General features: G+C 51.1%; 1 protein-coding gene across 1 annotated transcript in view; it reads right to left on the bottom strand.

Moving 5' to 3' along the window:
- SMARCD3 (SWI/SNF related BAF chromatin remodeling complex subunit D3) overlaps positions 1-9,083 on the bottom strand; it is a 33,497-nt gene extending 24,414 nt beyond the window's left edge. Inside the window, exons 1-2 of the mRNA XM_070453958.1 lie at positions 8,883-9,083; positions 7,239-7,379 (exon numbers count right to left, since the gene is read on the bottom strand). Of these exons, the coding sequence (XP_070310059.1) occupies positions 7,239-7,277 (39 nt within the window). The 5' untranslated portion in view covers positions 7,278-7,379; positions 8,883-9,083. The remainder of the gene's footprint in view (positions 1-7,238; positions 7,380-8,882) is intronic.
- Positions 9,084-22,401: the final 13,318 nt, after the last annotated feature.

Genomic DNA, 22,401 nt, shown 5'->3' with positions numbered 1-22,401 from the left:
AAAAAGCCAGATTCTCGGAATCTCTCAAAACACTGGAAATCTGGCAACACAGATGGAGTTGAGGGGCTCTCTTTCTGAAGGAGTGCGAGCTCTGCAATCCATGACACCCTGTTCCCTATTTTAGGGGTTGGTTGAGTCTCTCACGCCCCTAGGGCATGCATGTGCGTGCACGCTCAGTCTTGTCCAAATCTGTGACCCCATGAACTGTGACCTCATGAGCCTGCCAGGCTCCTCTGTCCATGGGATTCTCCAGGCAACAATATGCAGTGGGTTGCCATTTCCTCCTCCAGGGGATCTTCCTGACCCAGGGATCTGAACTGGTGCCTCCTGCCTTACAGGTGGATTCCTTACCACTAGCGCCACGTGGGAAGCCCATGTCCCTAGAGACCCAGCAATCAATGGGAAGTAGGGTGGATCCTATAGACCATGACAACTAGCCTTTGAACCCGGCCTCAGGGCTGGGGTGAAAGGGGTCACATATAAACGGCTGGCTGCTTTGCCCTTTGGGGGCCATGGTTTGGGTCATGGCCCTTCTGAGGATGCAGTAGACAGACCCCAGCTGGGACTCTTCCCTGACCACCGGAATGCTCCCTAGCCTCTGTGTACCTCAGTTTTCCATCTTAAAAGTGGTGACGACCATATTTAATTCACAGTGTTGTGGTGAAGATAAATCAGTTAAGCCATGGGAGAGTCTGCAAACCGCAATAAGTCCTCGGTCTCCACTGGCTGCCCTAGTCTGACCCCAGCCTGCTCCCCCGACTACCTCTTCCTGAAGTTGCAGCGTTGGACCTCAGGTGCTACGAAGAAAGTGGGGGCTGTCCACCCCCCAGGGAGCATATTTTCTAAGACTGAGTTTTCTCCTGAAGGAACAGGCCTGGGTAGAATGGGGGTGAAGGAAAAAGCTAAAGCGTGAGTCGTTCAGTCATGTCCAACTGTTCGGGACCCCAAGGACTGTAGCCCGCCCCCAGGCTCCTCTGTCCATGGGATTCTTCAGGCAAGAATACTGGAGTGAGTTGCCATTCCCTTCTCCGGGGGGAATCTTCCCCGACCTGGTATCGAACCCGGGTCTCCTGCATTGCAGGCAGGTTCTTTACCATCTGAGCCACCAAAATAGGGGAAGGGGTGATAAAATTGGGGCTCAGAGGGGAAACTGAGGCAAGAAAAAGCAAAAGCACATGGTGCTTCCTGCCAGTGGGGGCAGCAGGGAGTGGGATTCGCAGAAGGGGGGGACGTCAGCCTCCCTCCCTCTACTGGGGCCGCGCCCCCACTGGCAGGAGCCTCCCCGACGCCAGCATCGCCTCCTCCAAGCCCACCCACCTGGGCCCGCGCAGTTGATTCAGCTGCGGAGACAGGAGACAGGAAGGAATATGTTCCCAAGCCCAGGACAGACAGAGGACCACAGGGCTCTCTCTCCTGAGCTCTACCGCCTCACTTTTTTTTTTTTTTCCAACTAGAAAATGTCATGAAAGGCCAAGAAAGCAGTCCTCCTAAACATTTCATCCAGCTGGACTGCCAGATGCTGCTGGAGAGATGGCGGAGGCTCACAAGGTAACCGCACCTGAGTTCTCAGAACCGGGCTTGGAGATGCCCTTCTCGCTGGAGTGGGTGCAGAAAGCCCCCAGGGCTTCTCACCGACTCCACCACAACAGTGGCGGTAAGCACAGCAGGCTGGAATCTAGGGAGACACGGGTCGCCACACCAGGGCCCTGGGGTCTGCAGACGACACCTGGAGCGGGCACAGTGCCCAGCATCATGTTTTAACCCAGTGGTGATGAGTGCCGAGGCCAGCCAGGGCGTGCGGGCCTTCAGCAGAGAGCTCGGTCCGCAGCATCACACTGAACCTTTCTAGGCATCTTACCAGCAGTGGCTGAGAGCTAAGTGCCTTTACCCAGGTCGGCCTGGGCAGGGACCAGGCAGAGTTCAATCTCTAAAGTTTAGGGACCCCAAAGCCTGTGTGTCCTGCTCTCCCAATGGGTGCCAAGGTCCGAGCAGCCGGTACAGGCCCCCAGGTAGGGACTGTCTGAAGAGACCAGGGCTGGATGTTCCCCAGAAAAGACGCAGGGCCTGTGGGAGAATTGCCTATGAGTGGCTGGAGGTGGTCAGATGTCACAGAAGCAGAAGGCAGAGTTCAATCTCTAAGGAGGCCTGTCATGGAAGCAGAAAGGGGTCCATCCTCTGTCACTCCAAGGGCAAGACCAAGGTGAGAGGAAGGAAGAGTCTCCCTCACCACAAGAACAACTGAAGAGGGGATGGCTTTCCTGGATCACGGTGAACAGGTTCTATCAGCAAGGGACTGCCCCAGTGTGGGCCAAGAACACCTGGTCCACGGAGCAGTTCAGGTGTCCACGGTCAAGGTGGGCAGGCTGGAAAAACCCACCCTTGGGTTGTGGGCATCTAGAGAGGGCGGGGTCAACAACACAGAGGTATCTCAGGCTTCTTTAGCATCAGCTCTCAGGGCCACCTGCTCTCTCCTACTGCCTTACTCATCTGGTCATTCGTTCAAGAAAATGAGAATTCCCTGGCGGCCCAGTGGTTAGGACTCTGAGCTTTTCACTGCTGTGGCCCAGGTTCAACCCTTAGTCGGGGAACTAAGATTCCCCCAAGCTGCATGACCATAAAAAAACACATAGTTTTTTTGTTTGTTTGTTTTTTCCCAGCACTATTCTGAACAAGAGCCTGGCAGGCTGCAGTCCATAGGGTTGGAAAGAGTCAGATATGACTGAAGCGACTTAGGATGTACGCTTAAGACTTAAGAAGGTGGAACTTTACACCTCAGGTGGGGAGAGAGTGCCCCTGAAGAAGTGGTATTTAAATCAAGACTCGAACGATGCTTTCAACAATGCAATCCAGCATTCCCTGCCAAATAGTTGCTAAATCCCTGGCATCTGTGTCTAGCCCTCAGAGGGTTCAGGATCTGGGAGTAAGGGTGTGTGACTGGTCCCTCCCCATACCCAGGCTCACCTGTCAGGCACACATACTGATGGTGGTGGTGATTTAGGTGCTAAGTTGTGTCCAACTCTTGTGACCCCATGGACTGTAGCCCGCCAGGCTCCTCTGTCCACGGGATTCTCCAGGCAAGAATAATGGAGTGGGTTGCCATTTCCTTCTCCAGGGGATCTTCCCGACCCAAGAATCGAACCCGGGTCTCCTGCATTGCAGGCAGATGAACTGATGGCGGTCTTTATTTTCCTATGAGGATAATCCCCTTCCCCGAGAATGTGACTCTGTACTTGATTCCTGATTTTAAATAAACTTCCCTGCTGCCTGATATACATTGGAAACTTTGTTGTAAATACTAACAGGCAGTGCATTCTTCCAGTTGCTCTAAATTTTATCTTTGGATTGAGCACAGTCAGCAGTACTTATACGGCCACGCGATGTTCTGTCAGCCCTCGGCTGCGCCCGAGGAAACTGCTGTGGAATTGTTGAGGATGTCGCTAAAACTGTCACACAGGATTCCCCTCACGTCACCTCATGGGAGACACTTCTTGGGGTCTCCGGGCCAGAAATCAGAGTCTTTGGGGGCAAATGGTTAGGTTTTTGTCTTACAGGCAAGTATCACTGCTCACACTTGCCCTATTACAAGTGTAACACTTAACACTGCCCTGTGACACCGGGCCTCCTCCCACTCACCTCACCCTGGGCCGCAACGTCCCCTCCCTGCCCTGCGGTCCTCTGCCCCGGGCCCCTCACTCTGTGTGTCTTTGCAGGCCATCTCAAGCTCTCTCGGAACGAGGCGAGTACATCTTTCCTGCCTGCTTTTCCCCTCCCCTGCCCGCCCCTCACAGCATACTGCTCCTCACTTCAAGCCCCAGAACGTTCTTCCGTCTGGAAAGAAGGCTGACACGGGAGATGATCCAAGTTTGTTACATTCCAGTAAAGGCATGGACGGCCACAGGCTCCTGACACGGTTTCTCACATTTCCTGGAAGTGAGTTCAGGTCACAGAGAAATGGGTTTCACAGCTTAGGAAGCGGATCGAGACCCGGCTGAGGGTGTCCCACACAGCCATGGCTGCCCCCCACAAAGTCTCCCTCAGCCATTTCCCACAGGCGTCCTGTGAGGTACTGGGGGTCAGCAGGTCCCACACAGCCATGGCCGCCCCCACAAAGTCTCCCTCATCTACGTTCCCACAGGCCCCCTGTGAGGTACTGGGGGTCAGCAGGTCCCACACAGCCATGGCTGCCCCCCACAAAGTCTCCCTCAGCTATGCTCCCACAGGCACCCTGTGAGGTACTGGGGGTCAGCAGGTCCCACACAGCCATGGCTGCCCCCCACAAAGTCTCCCTCAGCTATGCTCCCACAGGCCCCCTGTGAGGTACTGGGGGTCAGCAGGTCCCACACAGCCATGGCTGCCCCCCACAAAGTCTCCCTCAGCTATGCTCCCTCAGGCCCCTGTGAGGTATTGGGGGTCAGCAGGTCCCACACAGCCATGGCCATCAAGTCACCCTCGGCCGAGTGTCCCCCAGAAGCAGCTGAACCCTCTGGCGCAGCGATTCAAGAGGGCTCAGAATCCAGCCCAAATCAAGGGGACTGTGTGCTCATCCTAGTGTCTGTGGCTCTGGGTTCCCCCCGTGACACCTCCCCAGGTGACACTCAGCTCATTACCTCTGCTGCTCACAGCTCACTGACAACCAGCTCTCACTTGCAATCACACCGCGGGCATTTGGGGTGAAGAACAGCTCCAGCTGCTGCACGCCCGGCCCGCCTGCCCACCCCTCGCGCCGTCTAGACGCTGGCACAGGCCTGTCAGCATCCAAATGACAGCACGTGCCCAGGCCGCCAGGCGTCAAAGCCGGCTCCCTGCCTGCAACTGCACACGCAGAATGAAGGCCGATTTTATGGTAGTGAAGTGAAAGTCGTTCAGTCATGTCCAACTCTTTGCGACCCCATGGACCGCCATGGAATTCTCCAGTGGGTAGCCTTTCCCTTCTCCAGGGGATCTTCCCAACCTAGGGATCGAACCCAGGTCTCCTGCATTGCAGGCCGATTCTTTACCAGATGAGCCACAAGAGAAGCCCAATTTTTTTTTTTTTTATGGTAATGGGGACTCCAAAATATAACATCAGAAGCTCCACAGCACCTCATTCCTCACCACCTTCATCACGTGGAGAGGTCGGAGCGCCCAACTCCCCAGGAGTCTTAGATTGAACCCTCAATTCACTGCATGACTGGGGCCACTCGGGGACCAGGGGTCACTAAGGTGCATTCACTGCTCCCAGAGCCTCTTGACCCCCTGGGATCTTCTCAAGCCTCCCCTCCCTCTCCAGCCACCCCTTTAGCTAGGTGACCTCCTCCAGTTCTCTGGGCAAGGCCTGGAACAGCCCAGGGCACCCACCTACTGCTGCTGGGACCCCCTAAGGGATTATCTCAGTGCACCCCAGAGCAGCTGCAATTCACAAGGATTCACCACATGGAGGCCTGGCTCTGGGGTACCTGGGAACCTTAGCTGCCTCCCCATCAACCAGCCCCACATTTGACCTGGCTTCCACCTTCAGATGCCTGAGAACTTCAGAGCTGCCTGGGAAGAATGTATTTAGTACACTAACTCACAGCTTTACAATCCAACCCCACAAGCTAAGGAACACATTCACCTTAACCTTGGCAGTGGTTAGGTTGCAGGGTAGGGGGTCAACCTTTGTCTGGGGGACTTGATGAGCTGCACCTGTTTCCGTGGTGACCGGTGCCAAGTCATGGTCTCTCTGCCACCCACTGCTGCTCCATCTCTGGGCCAGCCAGGCTCCCCCTGCCCCATACCGTCCCAGGCACAGCCTACCAGAGGGGGTGCAGGGCAGAGAGGGGATAGGACTGCCTTGGACTTCAGAGCAGTCCAGTCAGGAAAGCAAGTTCCTCTACCCCTTCTGAGGGAGGAGAAGCTGAGACTAGCACTCTTATTTAGTCTACCCCTTACCTTCGCATTACCAGTCTACCCCACCTTCCTGTTCTCCCAAAATGAAAGTTGCTCAATCGTGTCTGACTCTTTGTGACCCCATGGACTATACAGCCCATGGAATTCTCCAGGCCAGAATACTGGAGTGGGTAGCCTTTCCCTTCTCCAGGGGATTTTCCCAACCCAGGGATTGAATCCAGGTCTCCTGCATTGCAGGCGGATTCTTTACCAGCTGAGCCACCAGGGAAGGCTCCTGTTCTCCAAAGCCCACTTCAAATCGCCCTACTTAAGGTTTTCCTGATGTCTCCTTCTTCTGAGCCTGGAGGCCTGAATCATCCGTTCTGGCACTTCCTGTGGGCCAGCCGAGTCTGCTCCCTCTGCTGGACTACCGGCCTGAGGGCGGGGACCCGGCCCTTACACCTCCAGGGCCCCCGACAGCACCTAATCTGTTACCAGGTGATGCCCACTGGTGAGGCTGGGCTGGGAGAGCTCAGACTCTCCCAGCTCCAACCCCCCATGGGAGGGCTCCAACCCCCTCCCATGGATGGTCCGGGCTCTGGGGCAGGCAGCCTTCCCATGCGATGCCTCAGTACTTCCTCCTGGACCAGGGACACCACCCCGGGACTAGCCAGGCTGTCCCCCTCTCTGCCACGCTGCCGGGAGGAGGCTCAGGAGGATCCAGCTCACGTGCAACAGGCCGGAGAGCACCCCTGAGCCCGGGGCCTGCCTTGTGTCAGCATGGGACTAGCCGCCACCAGACGCCCTACACCAGGACGCCACCATCACCCCTCCTGGCCCAAACAAAGCCCTGCCTGGGGCCCAGAAGGCTTGTAGATGTGCGCCCTAGCATGTCTGGGGGTAGGTTTTCAGGGCCCAAGTTGTGCCAGAGCTCAGCAGGTTCCCCTTGGCTGCAGAAAGTGTGTGTGTTTGTGGGGTGTTATGGGCGCATGTGAGTGCTCACACACAGGTGAGGGGCACAGAGGTGTGTGTCTGGGGCGGGGGTCTGGGCACAAGCTAGGTGGAAGGAAGGAGGAGGAGGTGGAACAAGCCAGAGCCCCCAGACCATTTTCACATGAAGCAAAAGTTTGGCTTCTGGCTCATGTGTGCCTGGCTCCAATGGCCGTGTGAGGCAGGGCCCAGGGGCAGCAAGAGATGAGGGACAGCGAGCAAGACGGGGGGTTGTGGGTAGGGGGAGCTGGCAGCAGGGTCTGGGCAGAGGCTCCGGCCCTCGCAGGGCATGAGAAGAGGCACCGCCAGGGGCCAGATGGGGGCAGAAGTGCCAAGAGGGGGCCGTGGAGTGTGAGCAGAGGCCCAGCCGCTCCGGGGCTGGTGGGGGAGGCAGAGCCTACCTGTACCACGGCGGGCGGGTGCTGAAGGCCTGCGGTCATAGGTGGCAGGGTCCTGCAGCGGGGGACTCATCCAGTGCCCCCTCGGTGCCCGCGCCCAGAGCCTACCGTGCCTGCAGCACCAAGGGCCATTCTGAGGAGGATCTGAAAGAAGAGGGCAGTGGGAGGGGCGGCCCCGACCCTGAGCACAGAGCAGACTCACAGTGGGCCCGAGGAGGCGGGGGAAGACGCCAGGGTGGCCCCGCATGTGGGGAAGGCAGGAGGTGCACTGGGGGGGAGCCAGCCCGCCTGGGTGGTTCAGGAAGGACCAGTGTGAGAGCAGGAAGCTGTTGGAGGCCAGGTCCTCCCGCCGGCAGAGCTGGGAGGATGAGAGCAGAAGATGCAGGCAGAGCCCGGGCCCTGGCAAGGGAGGCCAATAGGGAAGACTTGGCGGAAGGGAGAGGAGGACCGTGAGCCAGGATGGGAGCTGGATGCCTTCTAGAGCTCAGGTCCATCCCAAGGGAATCCTGGGGGTGGCCAGCAGGTAGAGCTGACCTGCTCTGTACTTCGCCCAGCTCACACTGAGCCCCCCTGTGGGCACAGCTTTCCTGGCTTCACTCCCACACGAGAGCAGGACAGTTGGGAGCGAGGGTCAGAACCCGGGCAGATGGTGGGGTGTAAGGGGCAGTTCGGTTAAGTATGGAGTCGGGGCGGGGGGCTTGAGAGCAGTTGAGGATCACGTGTAGGTGGTGTTGGCCAGAAGGGTGAGGAGGAAGGGGAGGCAATGAGATGAGGACGATGCCAAGAGGGGAGACGATGCCAGGCCAGGGTTGGGAGGAGGTGACCTGCGGGAAGGTGGGAAACAGAGGGACAATCTGAATGGGGGACAGGTGTCCAGGCCGGAGGATGCCAAGTGGAGACAGGGAAGGTGCCAGGCAGGCAGTGGGCAGGAAGGGAGATGTCAGGCTGGGGAAGGAGGGCAGGTGCCAGGCAGGGGGTGGGGAGAAGGCAGAGGGTGCCAGTCAGGAGCAGCATGGGGAAGTGCCAGGCGATGGGGAGGGGAGGTGGGTGCCAGACACGGGGGAGGAGAGGAAGGTAGCAGGCAGGAGGGTGCCAGGCAAAGGGAAAGAGGGGAAAGACAGGGGAGAATGGGGAGGTACTGGGGGGGGTAAGATGCCAGGCAGGGGTGAGGAGTAGGGAGAATGCGAGGGGAGGGATGGGAGTCGGCCAGGCACAGAAGAGGTGCAAGAAAGGGAGTGGGGGAGGTGCCCGGCAGGAGAGGGAGAGTCAGGAGTGGGGTGGGGGGTGATCAGGAAAGAAGGAGAGGAGGAGGAAGAGGCAGAAGGCGGCTGCCAGGTAAGGGGAGGTGCCAGCCAGGGGAAAGAAGGGAGGTGCCAGCCGGGGGGAGGGGGGAGGACAGGGAGATGCCAGGCCAGGGAAGGCGGGGGGAGATGCCAGACGTGGGGGGGCGAGGGATGCCAGGCAGGCGGGAGGAGAGGAGATAGCAGGCGGGGTGGGGGAGGAGGGGTGCCAGGCAAGGGAGGGAGGGGTGATGTCAACACAGGCAAGACGGGCACCGACAAACAGGGGAGGCCGGGGCGCCGGCGCAGCGCGGCCCGGCGGCGTCTCCGCCAGGGGCCTGGGGACCGCGCGGCGCGGGTCGCTCACCTGCTCCCCCGGGACCCCGGCCCGGAGCGCGGCCGCTCGCTCCCCGCTCGGCGCTCGGCTCGGCCCGGCGCCTGCGCCGCCGCTGCAGCCCGGAGCGGGGGAGGCGCAGGGAGCGTCTGCAAAGAGCGAGCGGCTTAATAATGAGTTAGGGATCGGAGCAGACGGCGTCGCCCCGTGCATCCGCACTTCTGATCGCCCGGCTCGCAGGCCCGTCGTGAGCTTCGGGCTGAGCGGGGACGCGCTGGACTTCTGTAGGCGCGCCTGCTCCTCCGCGGGCTCACCCAGACCGCCCGAGCATCCGACGATCGCAGGCGGTACCCACTCCAGGACACACACACACATACACACACACACCACACACACACCACACCACACACACACACCACACACACCACACACACATACCACACCACACACGCACCACACACATACACACACACACCACACACACACCACACCACACACACACCACACCACACACGCACCACACACACACCACACCACACACGCACCACACACACACCACACACACCACACACACACACACACACACACCACACCACACATACACCACACACACACCACACCACATACACACACACACACACCACACCACACATACACCACACACACACCACACCACACACACACACACACACCACACCACACATACACCACACACACACCACACCACATACACACACACACACACCACACCACACATACACCACACACACACCACACCACACATACACCACACACACACACATACCACACCACACACGCACCACACACACACACCACACACACATACACACCACACCACACACACACCACACCACAAACACACACACCCACACCACACCACACATACACCACACCCACACCACACCACACATACACCACACATACACCACACACACCACACCACACACACACCACATACACACGACACCACACACACACACACACACACACCACACCACACATACACCACACACACACCACACCACACATACACCACACACACACACGTACCACACCACACACGCACCACACACATACACACACACACCACACACACACCACACCACACACACATACACACCACACCACACACACACCACACCACAAACGCACACACCCACACCATACCACACATACACCACACACATACACCACACACACCACACCACATGCCACACACACACACCACACACACTACACACCACACACACACCACACACACACCACACACACACATATACACACCCACATGCACCACACCACACACCACACCACACATACACCACACCACACACATATACACACCACACACATATACACACCCCCACACACACACCATACACACCACACCACACATACACCACACACACACCCACACCACACCACACATACACCACACACATATACACCACACACACCACACCACACATACACCACACCACACACATATACACACCCCCCCACACACACCACACACACCACACCACACACATATACACACCACACACATATACACACCCCCACACACACACCATACACACCACACCACACATACACCACACACACACCCACACCACACCACACATACACCACACACATATACACCACACACACCACACACACACACCACACCACACACATATACACACCCACACACACCACACCACACACACACCACACACACCACACCACACATACACCACACCACACACATATACACACCACACACACACACCACACCACACACGCACACCACACACACACACCACACCACACACGCACACCACACACGCACACCACACACACACACCACACCACACACGCACACCACACACACACACACATACACACACACACCACACCACACACACATACACACCACACACACACCACACACACCATACACACACCACACACACCACACCACACACATATACACACCACACACACACACACCACACACACACACCACACACACACACACACCACACACACACACCACACACACACACACCACACACACACACACCACACGTACACACACACACCACACACACACCACATCACACACACACACCACACATACACACACACACCACACACACCACACACACACACACAGACACACACCACACACACACAGGTGCTGGGACATGCTCGGACTGATGTCCCTCACCCCATTATCCACTTGCACACTCATGGTCTCAATCTGAGTGAGTGAGTGAAAGTCTCTCAGTCCTGTCTGACTCTTTGCAACCCCATGGACTATACAGTCCATGGAATTCTCCAGGCCAACCCTGGGATCGAACCCAGGTCTCCCGCATTGCAAGTGGATTCTTTACCAGCTGAGCTATCAGGGGAGCCCCAAGTTCTCATGTGGGTCCCTCCCAGCTCTGCTCCTCTCTCTGCAGGGTCTCTGGAAACCCAGATGAACCTCTCTGCTCACTCCCCCGCCTTTCTGTCTCCGTGAACCTGACTGCTTTGAGACCTGGCATAAACGAAACCCTACAGTAGTTGCCCTTAAGTGACTGACAGTTCACTAGAAGGACCTCAAGATTCTTCCATGTTGTAGCATGTGTCAGAATTCCCTCTCTTTTAAGGCTGAATAAGATTCTGTTGCCTGCATCGGAGAAAGACAACCATCATATGCTATCACTTGTATGTGGAATCTAAAAAATGATACCAATGAATTTATTTACAAAACAGAAATAGACTCACAGACACAGAAAACAAATGTAGGATTACCAAAGAGGGTGGGAGGTATAAATTAAGTTTGGGATTAACAGATACACACTATATAAAATTCAATTGTTAGTAAGTGAGATCTGGAGTTGTTCACTGTAGTACTGCTTGAATACCAAGAAGTTGGAGATGTCTAAATCAGGTGTAAACATGTGACAAGATAAATACACCACTCAATGAATCTATCAAGCAGTAGGGAAACCCTCTATGTACTGATAGAGGAGGATAGAGAAGAATCTCAAAGACAAGGGAAGAGAATAAAAGAAAAGTGTGCAGGACAGTGTGCAAAGTGTGCCGAAGTGTGTGATGTGTGACGTATGTGCTCGTGAGTGCTCCGCTATACACACACACAAGTCCTCTAGAAGGATCCAGGAGAAAATGGGCACAGCGGTGGCCTCTTATGAAGGGCTGGAGGTTGGAGTGGAGGGACATTTACTTTCCACTCTATTTTCACTTGTAACTTTTGAATTTAGACTATTTTACCCATGCAACAAATAAGTAAATGCTTACAAAAATCATCTGTATCATCTGTTAGACTTTTAATATTTTCTGATCACTGGCTACGTAAAATCAGACCAGGAATCCCCAAACCCATTCAAAACCCTCTGGCTGTGTATCTTGCTCAGGGGTCCTGCGTCTCTTCCTGGAGCTGGTATTACCGTGGGCCTGGCTCTGTACCAGACTGTGGAGCAGGGTGTGAGACACCCCTGGACCTCATGGGGGATGAAAAGTGAAAGTTTGAGTCACTCAGTCACGTCTGACTCTTTGCGACCCCATGGACTGTAGCCCGCTCATCTGTCCATGGGATTCTCCAGGCAAGAATACTGCGGTGGGTTTCCATTTCCTTCTCCAGGGGATCTTCCTGACCCAGGGATTGAACCCAGGTTTTCAGCATTTCAGGTGGATTCTTCACCATCTGAGCCACCAGGGAAGCCCCAGATGGGGGATGAATACATGTAAATAGATAGCTCAGTTGGTAAAGAATCCACCTGCAATGCAGGAGACCCTGGTTCAATTCCCGGGTCAGGACGATCCGCTGGAGAAGGGATAGGCTACCCCCTCCAGTATTCTGGTCTGGAGAATTCCATGGATTGTATACTGTATAATGGGGTCGTAAAAAGTTGGACATGACTGGGCAACTTTCACTTTCACTGTCACAACAGGGAGAAGGTCAAACCATCACACAGTGCAGTCACAGAGGCCAGTCCCAATGCTGGAGGGGACAGAAAGTGGAACGGAGGATGCCAGGGGCTGCGGGGGTGGGGAGGAGGAGTGGGCAGTTAGGGTTTAATGGGACAGAACTGGTCCTGCCAGATGAAAAGAGCCCCATGAATGGGTGGTGCTGATGCTTGATGCCATAGATCCTTACACTTAAAAATGGTTAAGATGGTAAATTCTTTTTTGTTTGTTTTTTTACCACAAGTAAAAGAAAAATTAAGGCTGCTAGGCAGTAAGAAAGACATGTTTCCTCACCCTCACCACATACCAGCTCTATATCAGGTGTTTGTTCTTTCCAGCCGTCCTGTAGGACGGACATTATTTGTATTTACAGAAGATAAAGCACGAAGCTTTGGGAGGTCAAAGGATGTGTCTGAGGCCATGTAGCTCATAAGTGGCAGAGCTGGAATTCAAATTCACCTCTGGCTTCTTCCCACGCCCTGCAGGAAGCCCTGGGGAGGAGGGTAGGGGGGTACATTCACGAAAGAGGCTGTCTTGGTGCTGAGTTTTGAGAAGCCAAGCACTGCCGGCCCCCCATTTGTGCAGGAGAAGGTGAAGACCAGCGTCCAGGGCAGGGTGTTTGGGATGCTTGCTCAGGAGTTTGGGCTTTGTCAGGACAGAGAAAGTACAAAACTTCCAGAAATTGCTCTGAGATTTGATCAGATTTTTTCCTGATTTAGTGTTTTTCTTTTCTTAAAGAGTTCTCCTTCAGTTTTATTAACTTCAGGCCCCAGGAAACCTGGCTGAGCCCATATAGCAAACTGAATGTTCCTCCTTTCCTGGTAACTTTTGTTTTCTCTAGAGTTCATACTTAGCTTAAGCCTGCTTTATTTTTTTTTGAGTTTTTTTTTTTTTTTTTTAATTTTGGTCACACCACGTGGCTTGCGGGATCAAACCCCGGGCCTTCAGTAGTTAGAGCGAAAAGTCCTAATCACTGGACCGCCAAGTAATACCCTAGGGCAATTTTAGATTCTCAGCAAAATAGAGCAGAAAGTACAGGCAGTTTCGTTATACTCCCTCCCCCGCCCCACCTGATACACAGCCTCCCTTGTAACCAGCATCTCCCACCAGAGCAGTTACACTTGTTACTACCGATGAACACACACACACTGACACATCTCAATAACCCAGAGCCCATCAGCTACCATAGGAGTCACTCTGGCTGGTGCACATTCTCTGGGTTTGGATAAATGTATAACAACATATATCCAGCATCATAGTATCATCCAGAGTAATTTCACTGCCTAAAAATCCTCTATGCTCCATCTCTTCATCTTCCCCTTTCCTAACCTAACCTCTAGCAACCATTGACCTTTTTACTGTTTCCGTCAGTTCAGTTCAGTCGCTCAGTGGTGTCCAACTCTTTGCGACCCCATGGACTGTAGCCCGCCAGGCCTCCCTGTCCATCACCAACTCCCAGAGCTTGCCCAAACTCATGTCCATCGAGTCGGTGATGCCATCCAACTATCTCATCCTCTGTCATCCCCTTCTCCTCCTGCCCTCAATCTTTCCCAGCCTCAGGGTCTTTTCCAATGAGTCAGTTCTTCGCATCAGGTAGCCAAAGTATTGGAGCTCCAGCTTCAGCATCAGTCCTTCCACTGAATATTCAGGACTGATTTCCTTTAGGATTGACTGGTTGGATCTCCTTGCAGTCCAAGGGACTCTCAAGAGTCTTCTCCAACTCCACAGTTCAAAAGCATCAATTCTTTGGTACTCAGCCTTCTTTATGGTCCAACTCTCACATCCATACATGACTACTGGAAAAACCATAGCTTTGACTAGACAGACCTTTGTTGACAAAGTAATGTCTCTGCTTTTTAATATGCTGTCTAGGTTGGTCATAGCTTTTCTTCCAAGCAGCAGCCATCTTTTAGTGTCTTGTCTGCAGTCACCATCTGCAATGATTTCGGAGTCCAAGAAAATAAAGTCAGTTACTGTTTCCATTGTTTCCCCATCTAATTTGCCATGAAGTGGATGGGACCGGATTCCCTGATCTTAGTTTTTTAATGTTGAGTTTTAAGCCACCTTTTTCACTCTTTCACTTTCATCAAGAGGCTCTTTAGTGCCTCTTCGCTTTCTGCCATAAGGGTGGTGTTATCTGCATATCTGAGGTTATTGATACTTCTTCCTGCAGTCTTGATTCCAGCTTGTGCTTCATCCAGCCCAGCATTTCGCATGATGTACTCTGCATATAAGTTAAATAAGCAGGGTGACAATGTACAGACTTGACGTACTCCTTTCCCAATTTGGAACCAGTCTGTAGTTCCACGTCCAGTTCTAACTGTTGCTTCTTGACCTGGATACAGGTTTCTCTGAAGGCAGGTAAGGTGATCTCGTATTCCCATCTCTTTAAGAATTTTCCATAGTTTGTTGTGATCCACACAGTCAAAGGCTTTGGTGCAATCAATAAAGCAGAAGTAGATATTTTTCTGGAACTCTCTTGCTTTTTTGATGATCCAGCGGATGTTGGCAATTTGATCTCCGGTTCCTCTGCCTTTTCTAAATCCAGCTTGAACATCTGGAAGTTCATGGTTCACGTACTGTTGAAGCCTAGCTTGGAGAATTTTGAGATTATTTTGTTAGTGTGTGAGATGAGTGCAATTGTGCAGTAGTCTGAACATTCTTTGGCATTGCCTTTCTTTGGGATTGGAATGAAAACTGACCTTTTCCAGTCCTGTGGCCACTGCTGAGTTTTCCAAATTGGCTGGCATATTGAGTGCAGCACTTTAACAGCCTAATCTTTTAGGATTTGAAATAGCTCAACTGGAATTCCATCACCTCCACTAGCTTTGTTCATAGTGATGCTTCCTAAGGCCCACTTGACTTCGCATTCCAGGATGTTTGGCTCTAGGTGAGTGATCACACCATCATGGTTATCTTGGTCATTAAGATCTTTCCATAGCTTTGCCTTTTTTGGAATGTCATATAGTTAGAATTATACTAATAGAATGTCATATAGTTAGAATTATACTAATAGAATGTCTTATAGTTAGAATGTAGCCTTTTCATATTGGATTCTTTCACTTAGTCATCTGCATTTAAGCCTCCTCTTTTTATGTCTTCTTATGGCTTATAAGCTCATTTCTTTTTAGAATAATACTCCATTGTGTGGATGTACCACCATAATGATTACCTTTTCCAAAAAAAAATGCTTGTTTGCTTAGTTTTCTACATACTTATCATCAAATCAGGAAGATTCCCTGGAGAAAGGAATGGATACCCACTCCAGTATTCTTGCCTGGAGAATTCCATGGACAGAGAAGCCTGATGGGCTACAGTCCATGGGGCCACAAAGAGTCGGACACAAGTGGGCAACTAACACACACACATCATCACCAAATCGACCCCAACACTCTGCAGATTCTAAAATTCTCAGGGCATTCAGACTCTACAGGCTCTTCTGGGCCTCTCTGACTGGTTCTACCTGGACTGGCTGCCCACAGCTGGAGTCTCCCTTCACCTTAATCTTGGGAATTCTCTTCATCTCTGTACTGTTCTTTCATTCATTCAACAAGTAGATAATGAGAGCTCACTGCATGCCTGGCATTGTTTGGGGGTCTAGGATACAGCAGTGAATAAAATGAATCAAAAAGTTTCTTGCCATTTGGAACTAGCCTTCAGATGAGACAGACAACAGGTAAGAAAAATATGTGAGATGCTTATTCCAGGCATGCAAATTTGCTTCAATCCAGAAGAATCCATCAATGCAACCTACCACATTAACAGGCTAAAGAAAAATCACATGGCACATCAGTCAGTGCAGAGAAAGCATTTGATAAAATTCAACACCCATTCATGATTAAAAAAAACTCTCAGAAAACTTAGAATAGAAGTACCTTCCTCAACTTGATAGAGTTACAGCACACCTTGAGCTAACACCCTTAAAGATGAAAGACTGCATGCTTTTTCCCTAAGAGCCAAAGGCAAAAATGTTCACTCTTGTTACTTTTATTCAGCACACTGCTGGAAGCACTAGCCAGATCAACAAGGCAAAAAAAAAAGACAAGATATAGAGATCATAAAGAAGAAATAAAAGTATCTCTATTTGAAGATGACATGATTGTCTGTACAGAGAATCCCATAAATATTTTTTAAAAAATCCACGAACAAAGCAACCTCCTAGAACTAATAAGTGAGTTTTGCAAGACCACAGATAATAAGATGATTTTAAAAACTCAACAGCATTTCTATATACTGGCAATGACCATGTGGACATTGAAATTAAAAATACAATACCACTTATGATTACTCAAAGGTGAAAACATTTAGTGTAAATATAACAAAACATGTGCAGGATGTATATGTTGAAAACCTTCCAATGAACATGAAAGAAGTCAAAGAAAACCTAAATCAGTGGACAGACACAGCATGTGGATGGTTTGGAAGATTCAACATAGCAGAGGCATCAATTCTTTCAGAAATAACTGATATTTAGGTTAACTCAATTCCTATCAAAATCCCAGCAGGAGTTTCGGTTGACAAAGAGAAGATTATTTTAAAATTTATGTAGAAAGGCAAAAGAACTAGAATACCTAACACATTTTTGGAAAAGAAGAATAAGGTGGAGAATCACTCTCCCCCGGGCTGAGCTATAGTAATCAAGATTGCATGATACCAGCAGAGGGATTCATGGGTAGATCAATAAAACAGAATAGAGGATCCAGAAATAAACTCACACTAATAGGTTCAACTAAGTTTTAAAATTTTTATTTATTTATTTTTGGCTGTGCTGGGTCTCTGGTGCTGTGTGAAGGCTTTCTCGGGTCGCAGAGAACAGGGGCCACTCTCTAGTTGCGGGTGCAGGGGCTTCTCTTGCTGCGAAGCACAGGTGATAGGTCTCGGGCTTCAGTAGTTGCAGTTCCTGGGCTCCAGGGCACAGGCTCCATAGCTGTATCCCATGAGGTTAGTTGCTCCACGGCACGTGGAATCTTCCCGGACCAGGTATCGAACCCGTGTTTCCTGCAGTGGCAGGTGGATTCTTATCCACGAGCCACCAGGGGAGCCCTGCTCAACTGATTTGTAACAGAAGTGTGAAAGCTATTCAGTGGACAAAAAATTGCCTTTCACCAAATGGTGTTGGAACAACTGGACATTCAAAGGCATAAAAAAAAAAAAAAAAAAGAACTCCATTTAACTCTCACACTTTACACAACATTAACTCAAAATGGATTACAGACTTAGATGTAAAAGATAAAACTGTAAAACTCGGGACTTCTCTGGTGGTCCAGTGGCTAAGACTCCATCCTCTCAATGTGGGGGGCCTGGGATTCAATCCCGAGTAAGGGAACTAGATCCCACATGCCTCAGCTAAGAGTTGGAGCGGCTACATAAAAAAAAAAAATGCAAGCAAGCAAAAACCAGATTCAATAATTTTTTTAAAAAACTATAAAACTCTTAGAAAAAATATCAGAAGAAATCTTTGGAGTCTAGAGCTGGGTGAAGAGCTCTTTGACTTGACACCAGAGGCACCACCCATAAAAGGAAAAATGGATGAATATTTTAAAAATTTGCTTTTGAAGGATTCTGCTAAGAGGATGATAATAAAAGCTAAAGGGTAGGAGAAAATATGTGTAAATCACTTATCAGACAAATCCCTAGTGTTCAGACTACACGAAGAGTGCTTCAAACTAAGATGTTTAAAAAAAAAAAACACCCTAACAATCCAATCAGAAAATGTGCAAAAGACATGAACAGACACTTCACCAAATAGAAAGTAAGGGTGGCAAATAAGCCTATGGAAGGCTATTCACTGACTCTACATTAAAATATACACCTATCAGAATGCTAAAATAGAAACTAGGATAACACTTAATGCCAGTGAAGACGTAGAGAAACTGAATGACTTGCCCAATACGTTACCAGTGGGAATGCAGACTGGTCTCCTGGAAAACAGTTTGGCTGTTTCTTATAAATCTAAACATGCAGTTAACACAGTTATTGCACTCTTGGGCACTTATCCCAGAGAACTGAAAACTTATGTTCACCCCCAAATCTGCCTGTGAATCTTCATAGCAGCTTTATTCATAATAGCCCTAACCTGAAAACAGGCAAAATGGCTTGGGTGGATGAATGGTGGGTTAAACAGGCACAACCATACCATGGGCTCCCTCTAAGCCATGGAAAAGAATAAGCTATTGATAACCACAAAGGTCCATCTAGTCAAGGCTATGGTTTTCCCAGTAGTCATGTATGGATGTGAGAGTTGGACTATAAAGAAAGTTGAGCACTGAAGAATTGATGTTTTTGAACTGTGGTGTTGGAGAAGACTCTTGAGAGTCCCTTGGACTGCAAGGAGATCCAACCAGTTAATCCTAAAGGAAATCAGTCCTGAATATTCATTGGAAGGACTGATGCTGAAGCTGAAGCTCCAATACTTTGGCCACTTGATGCAAAGAACTCATTGGAAAAGACCCTGATGCTGGAAAAGATTGAAGGCGGGAGGAGAAGGGGATAACAGAGGATGAGATGGTTGGATGGCATCACCAACTCAATGGACATGAGTTTGAGCAAGCTCCGGGAGTTGGTGATGCACAGGGAAGCCTGGCCTGCTGCAGTCCATGGGGTGGCAAAGAGTCGGACACAACAGAGCGACAGAACGGAACTGAACTGATTGATACCTGTAAGTATACAGGTGACACTAAGAATGATTATGCTGAGAGTGAAAAAGGTCAGTTTCAAAATGTTATCGTGTAATTCCATTTATATAACCTTCTTGAAATGACAAAATTATAGAGAAGGAGAAGAGATTAGTGGTTGCCTGGTGTTCAGGAGAGGGCGGGGATGGGAGGGAACTGGGTGAGGCTACAGAGGGCAGCTCGAGGAATTCTGAGGTGATGGGAATGTCCCGTCCTCACTGCTGTGCCAAGCTGGTAACAGCTCCCAAAGGTAGCCCCATTCCAGCACCCAGAAACTGCAAACGCTGCCTTCCTTGGAGAAAAAGTCTTTGCGGATTTAATTAAATGAAGGATCCTGAGATCAGGAGATTATCCTGGATTATCTGTGTGGGTTTCAAATGTCATTACAAGTGTCCCTGTAAGAGAAAGGCAGAAGGAGATCACACATGTGTGGGCGTGTGTGGGCACACACACACACACACACACACACACACACACACAGGAGGTGATGTGAAGGCAGAGAGGAGGGTGCAGTGGACCAGCCACCAGAGCTGGAAGGGCAAGGAGCAGGTTCTCCTTACAGCCCGGGAGCGGGCAAGGCCCGGCCTACAGCCTGGCCTAGGCCTTCCTGTCTCCAGAATTGGAAGAGAACACATCTCTATTGCTTTAAGTCACCCAGTTGGTGACAATTTTTTCCAGTATCCACAGATAACTAACACTATTGTATGTTATACAATAGTTTTGCAAGAGGTCACCAACGAGAAAAACTGCAGGATAAACAGGGCCTTTCTGTATTATTTCCTATAATTGTGTGTGAATCTACAACTATCACCAAATAAACAGTTTAATGGGTTGCTCAGTGGTAAATAATCCACCTGCAATGCAGGAGACGCTGGTTCCATCCCTGGGCCGGGGAAATCCCCTGGAGAAGGAAATGGCAACCCACTCCAGTATTCTTACCTGAGAAATCTTGCGGACCGAGGAGCCTGGCTGGCCATAGTCCATGGGGTCGCAAAGAGTAGGACGGGACTGAGCGACTGATCACAAAAAGTTTAATTAAAAAATAACAAAACAGGGAATGGAGATGAAAAGTTTGAGGACTGAACAGTGGCCACAGGTCGTAGCCCTGAGGAGGCCATTGGTGAATTTGATAGTAACAGCCTTGGCGGGGCCTCGGGGCAAAGGGAAGGAGAGGAGTTATGGACACAAGTACAGACAATCCACTAGTGAAGCTTTGCAGGGAGGCTGTAGCTGGAGGGAGAATTGGGGTTGAAAAGCCTTCTTGAAACTGGGAGAATTGGGACTTTGTTGGCGGCCCAGCAATTGAGATTCTGTGCTTCCAATGCAGGGGATGCAGGTTCGATCCCTGGTCACGGAACCAGCATATCTCGAGGTGCAGCCAAACAAAGAAAAAAATAAATTGGGAGAATTAACAGCATGTTTGTAGTGGATGAGAAAAGCCAGTGGAGGGAAAAGTGAATGATGCTGGGAGGGAGGGAACAATCTCCAGGACAACGTCCTCGAGTGGGCGAGGGGGAAGAGCTTGGGCCATTCATCTGCAGCAGGACTCCAAACTTGGGTGGGGGTTAGCATCGTCTGGGAGCATTTAAAGACCCCAGGCCCAGGCCACACCCCTAATGCATTAACTCGGGGTCTCAGGGATGACTTGGCAGAGGACGGGGATGGGAAGGGAGAGTTTGGGGGCATGGAGGCAGGTGGATGGGCCAAGTGATGGTGGGAGAAGATCTCATCTGACCACTGCTGCCTCCTCGGTGAAACGGGAGCAAACTCGTAACTGAGTGGAGGATGGAGGAAGAGAAGATCTGGCATGGGGAGATGGCAGGCATGGTGATGACCGGGTCTGGGGAAGACTGTGGAAGCCAGCGACGCAGGCGGAGCGGAGGACAGGCTCAGAGCAGGGGAGGAGTTGAGAGAGCGAACTCGGGGCCCTGGAAGCAGCCTCTGTGTGGATATTCCAAGCGTCAAGAAGTAATGGTGGCGTGATGGTGGACAGCCTGATGGTGAGCTGCAAGTATGCTCTCTGGACCCCAGTACGAGTGTAACTGGGGAAGCTCTACCACTGTCTTCATGCTTCAGCAAAACTGAGCTAGCTACCTACAGATCTCAAGCACTGTGTCGGCATTCCTGTTTCTTGTATCCCATATCAGCCTCCTTTAATTCCATGTTTGGGTGGTAGTTTAATTTCTCTGTCTTCGTTATTATTATTATTATTGCTAAGACTATTGCAGTAGTCCCCTTACTGGTGCTCCTGCTTCTAATCTTGCTTTATTCCACTTGTTCACTGACACCCCCACTTCTTCTCCACAGTTCCTCCAGAATAACTTTGTGAACCACCAGATCTGACCTGGTCCCTACCTTGCTTAAGACTCGGCCATGACTCACCGTCCCTAGCGATGCTGATGGCTTGCCGTGCCTGGCACTGCTCTAAGTGTTTCTCAAGCCTTCTTTAATCTACTCCACACAGTCACCCCAAAGGGGTGTGCTGTCATTATCCTTGTTTTATAGGGGATGAAACTGAGGCAGAGAGGTTGGAGAGCTTGTTCTGGGCATGTAAAGCTGACCTCATCACAGTGCATGGAGCCTCTCAGGATTGATCAGCATCCCTATACAGCTTCATTTCTTATCATTTCCTCCCACCTTAAACTTTATGCTTCAGTAAAACTGAATTACTTAAAGGTCCAAGATCACTCACGCTCCCAGCAGGAAGGCTATGGCACCAAGAGAAGGGTTAATTGAAGAAGGTTAATGAAGAGCCTCTTTATGAGATGTGGGCAGGGCTAAGGGAGCCAGGAATGATGATAAAGCATCCAGACACTAGCTCCAAGGGGAACCAAAGGGGACAGAGAGATGGCGATGCTGTCAAGGCCACATGGGGTCAAGGCTAAGGAAGAGGGTTG

This window comes from Odocoileus virginianus, chromosome 1 (genome assembly GCF_023699985.2).
Source record: "Odocoileus virginianus isolate 20LAN1187 ecotype Illinois chromosome 1, Ovbor_1.2, whole genome shotgun sequence".
NCBI lineage: Eukaryota > Metazoa > Chordata > Mammalia > Artiodactyla > Cervidae > Odocoileus > Odocoileus virginianus.
Note: the sequence above shows the minus strand (reverse complement) of the source record. Positions and strands in the feature narration are given on the sequence as shown.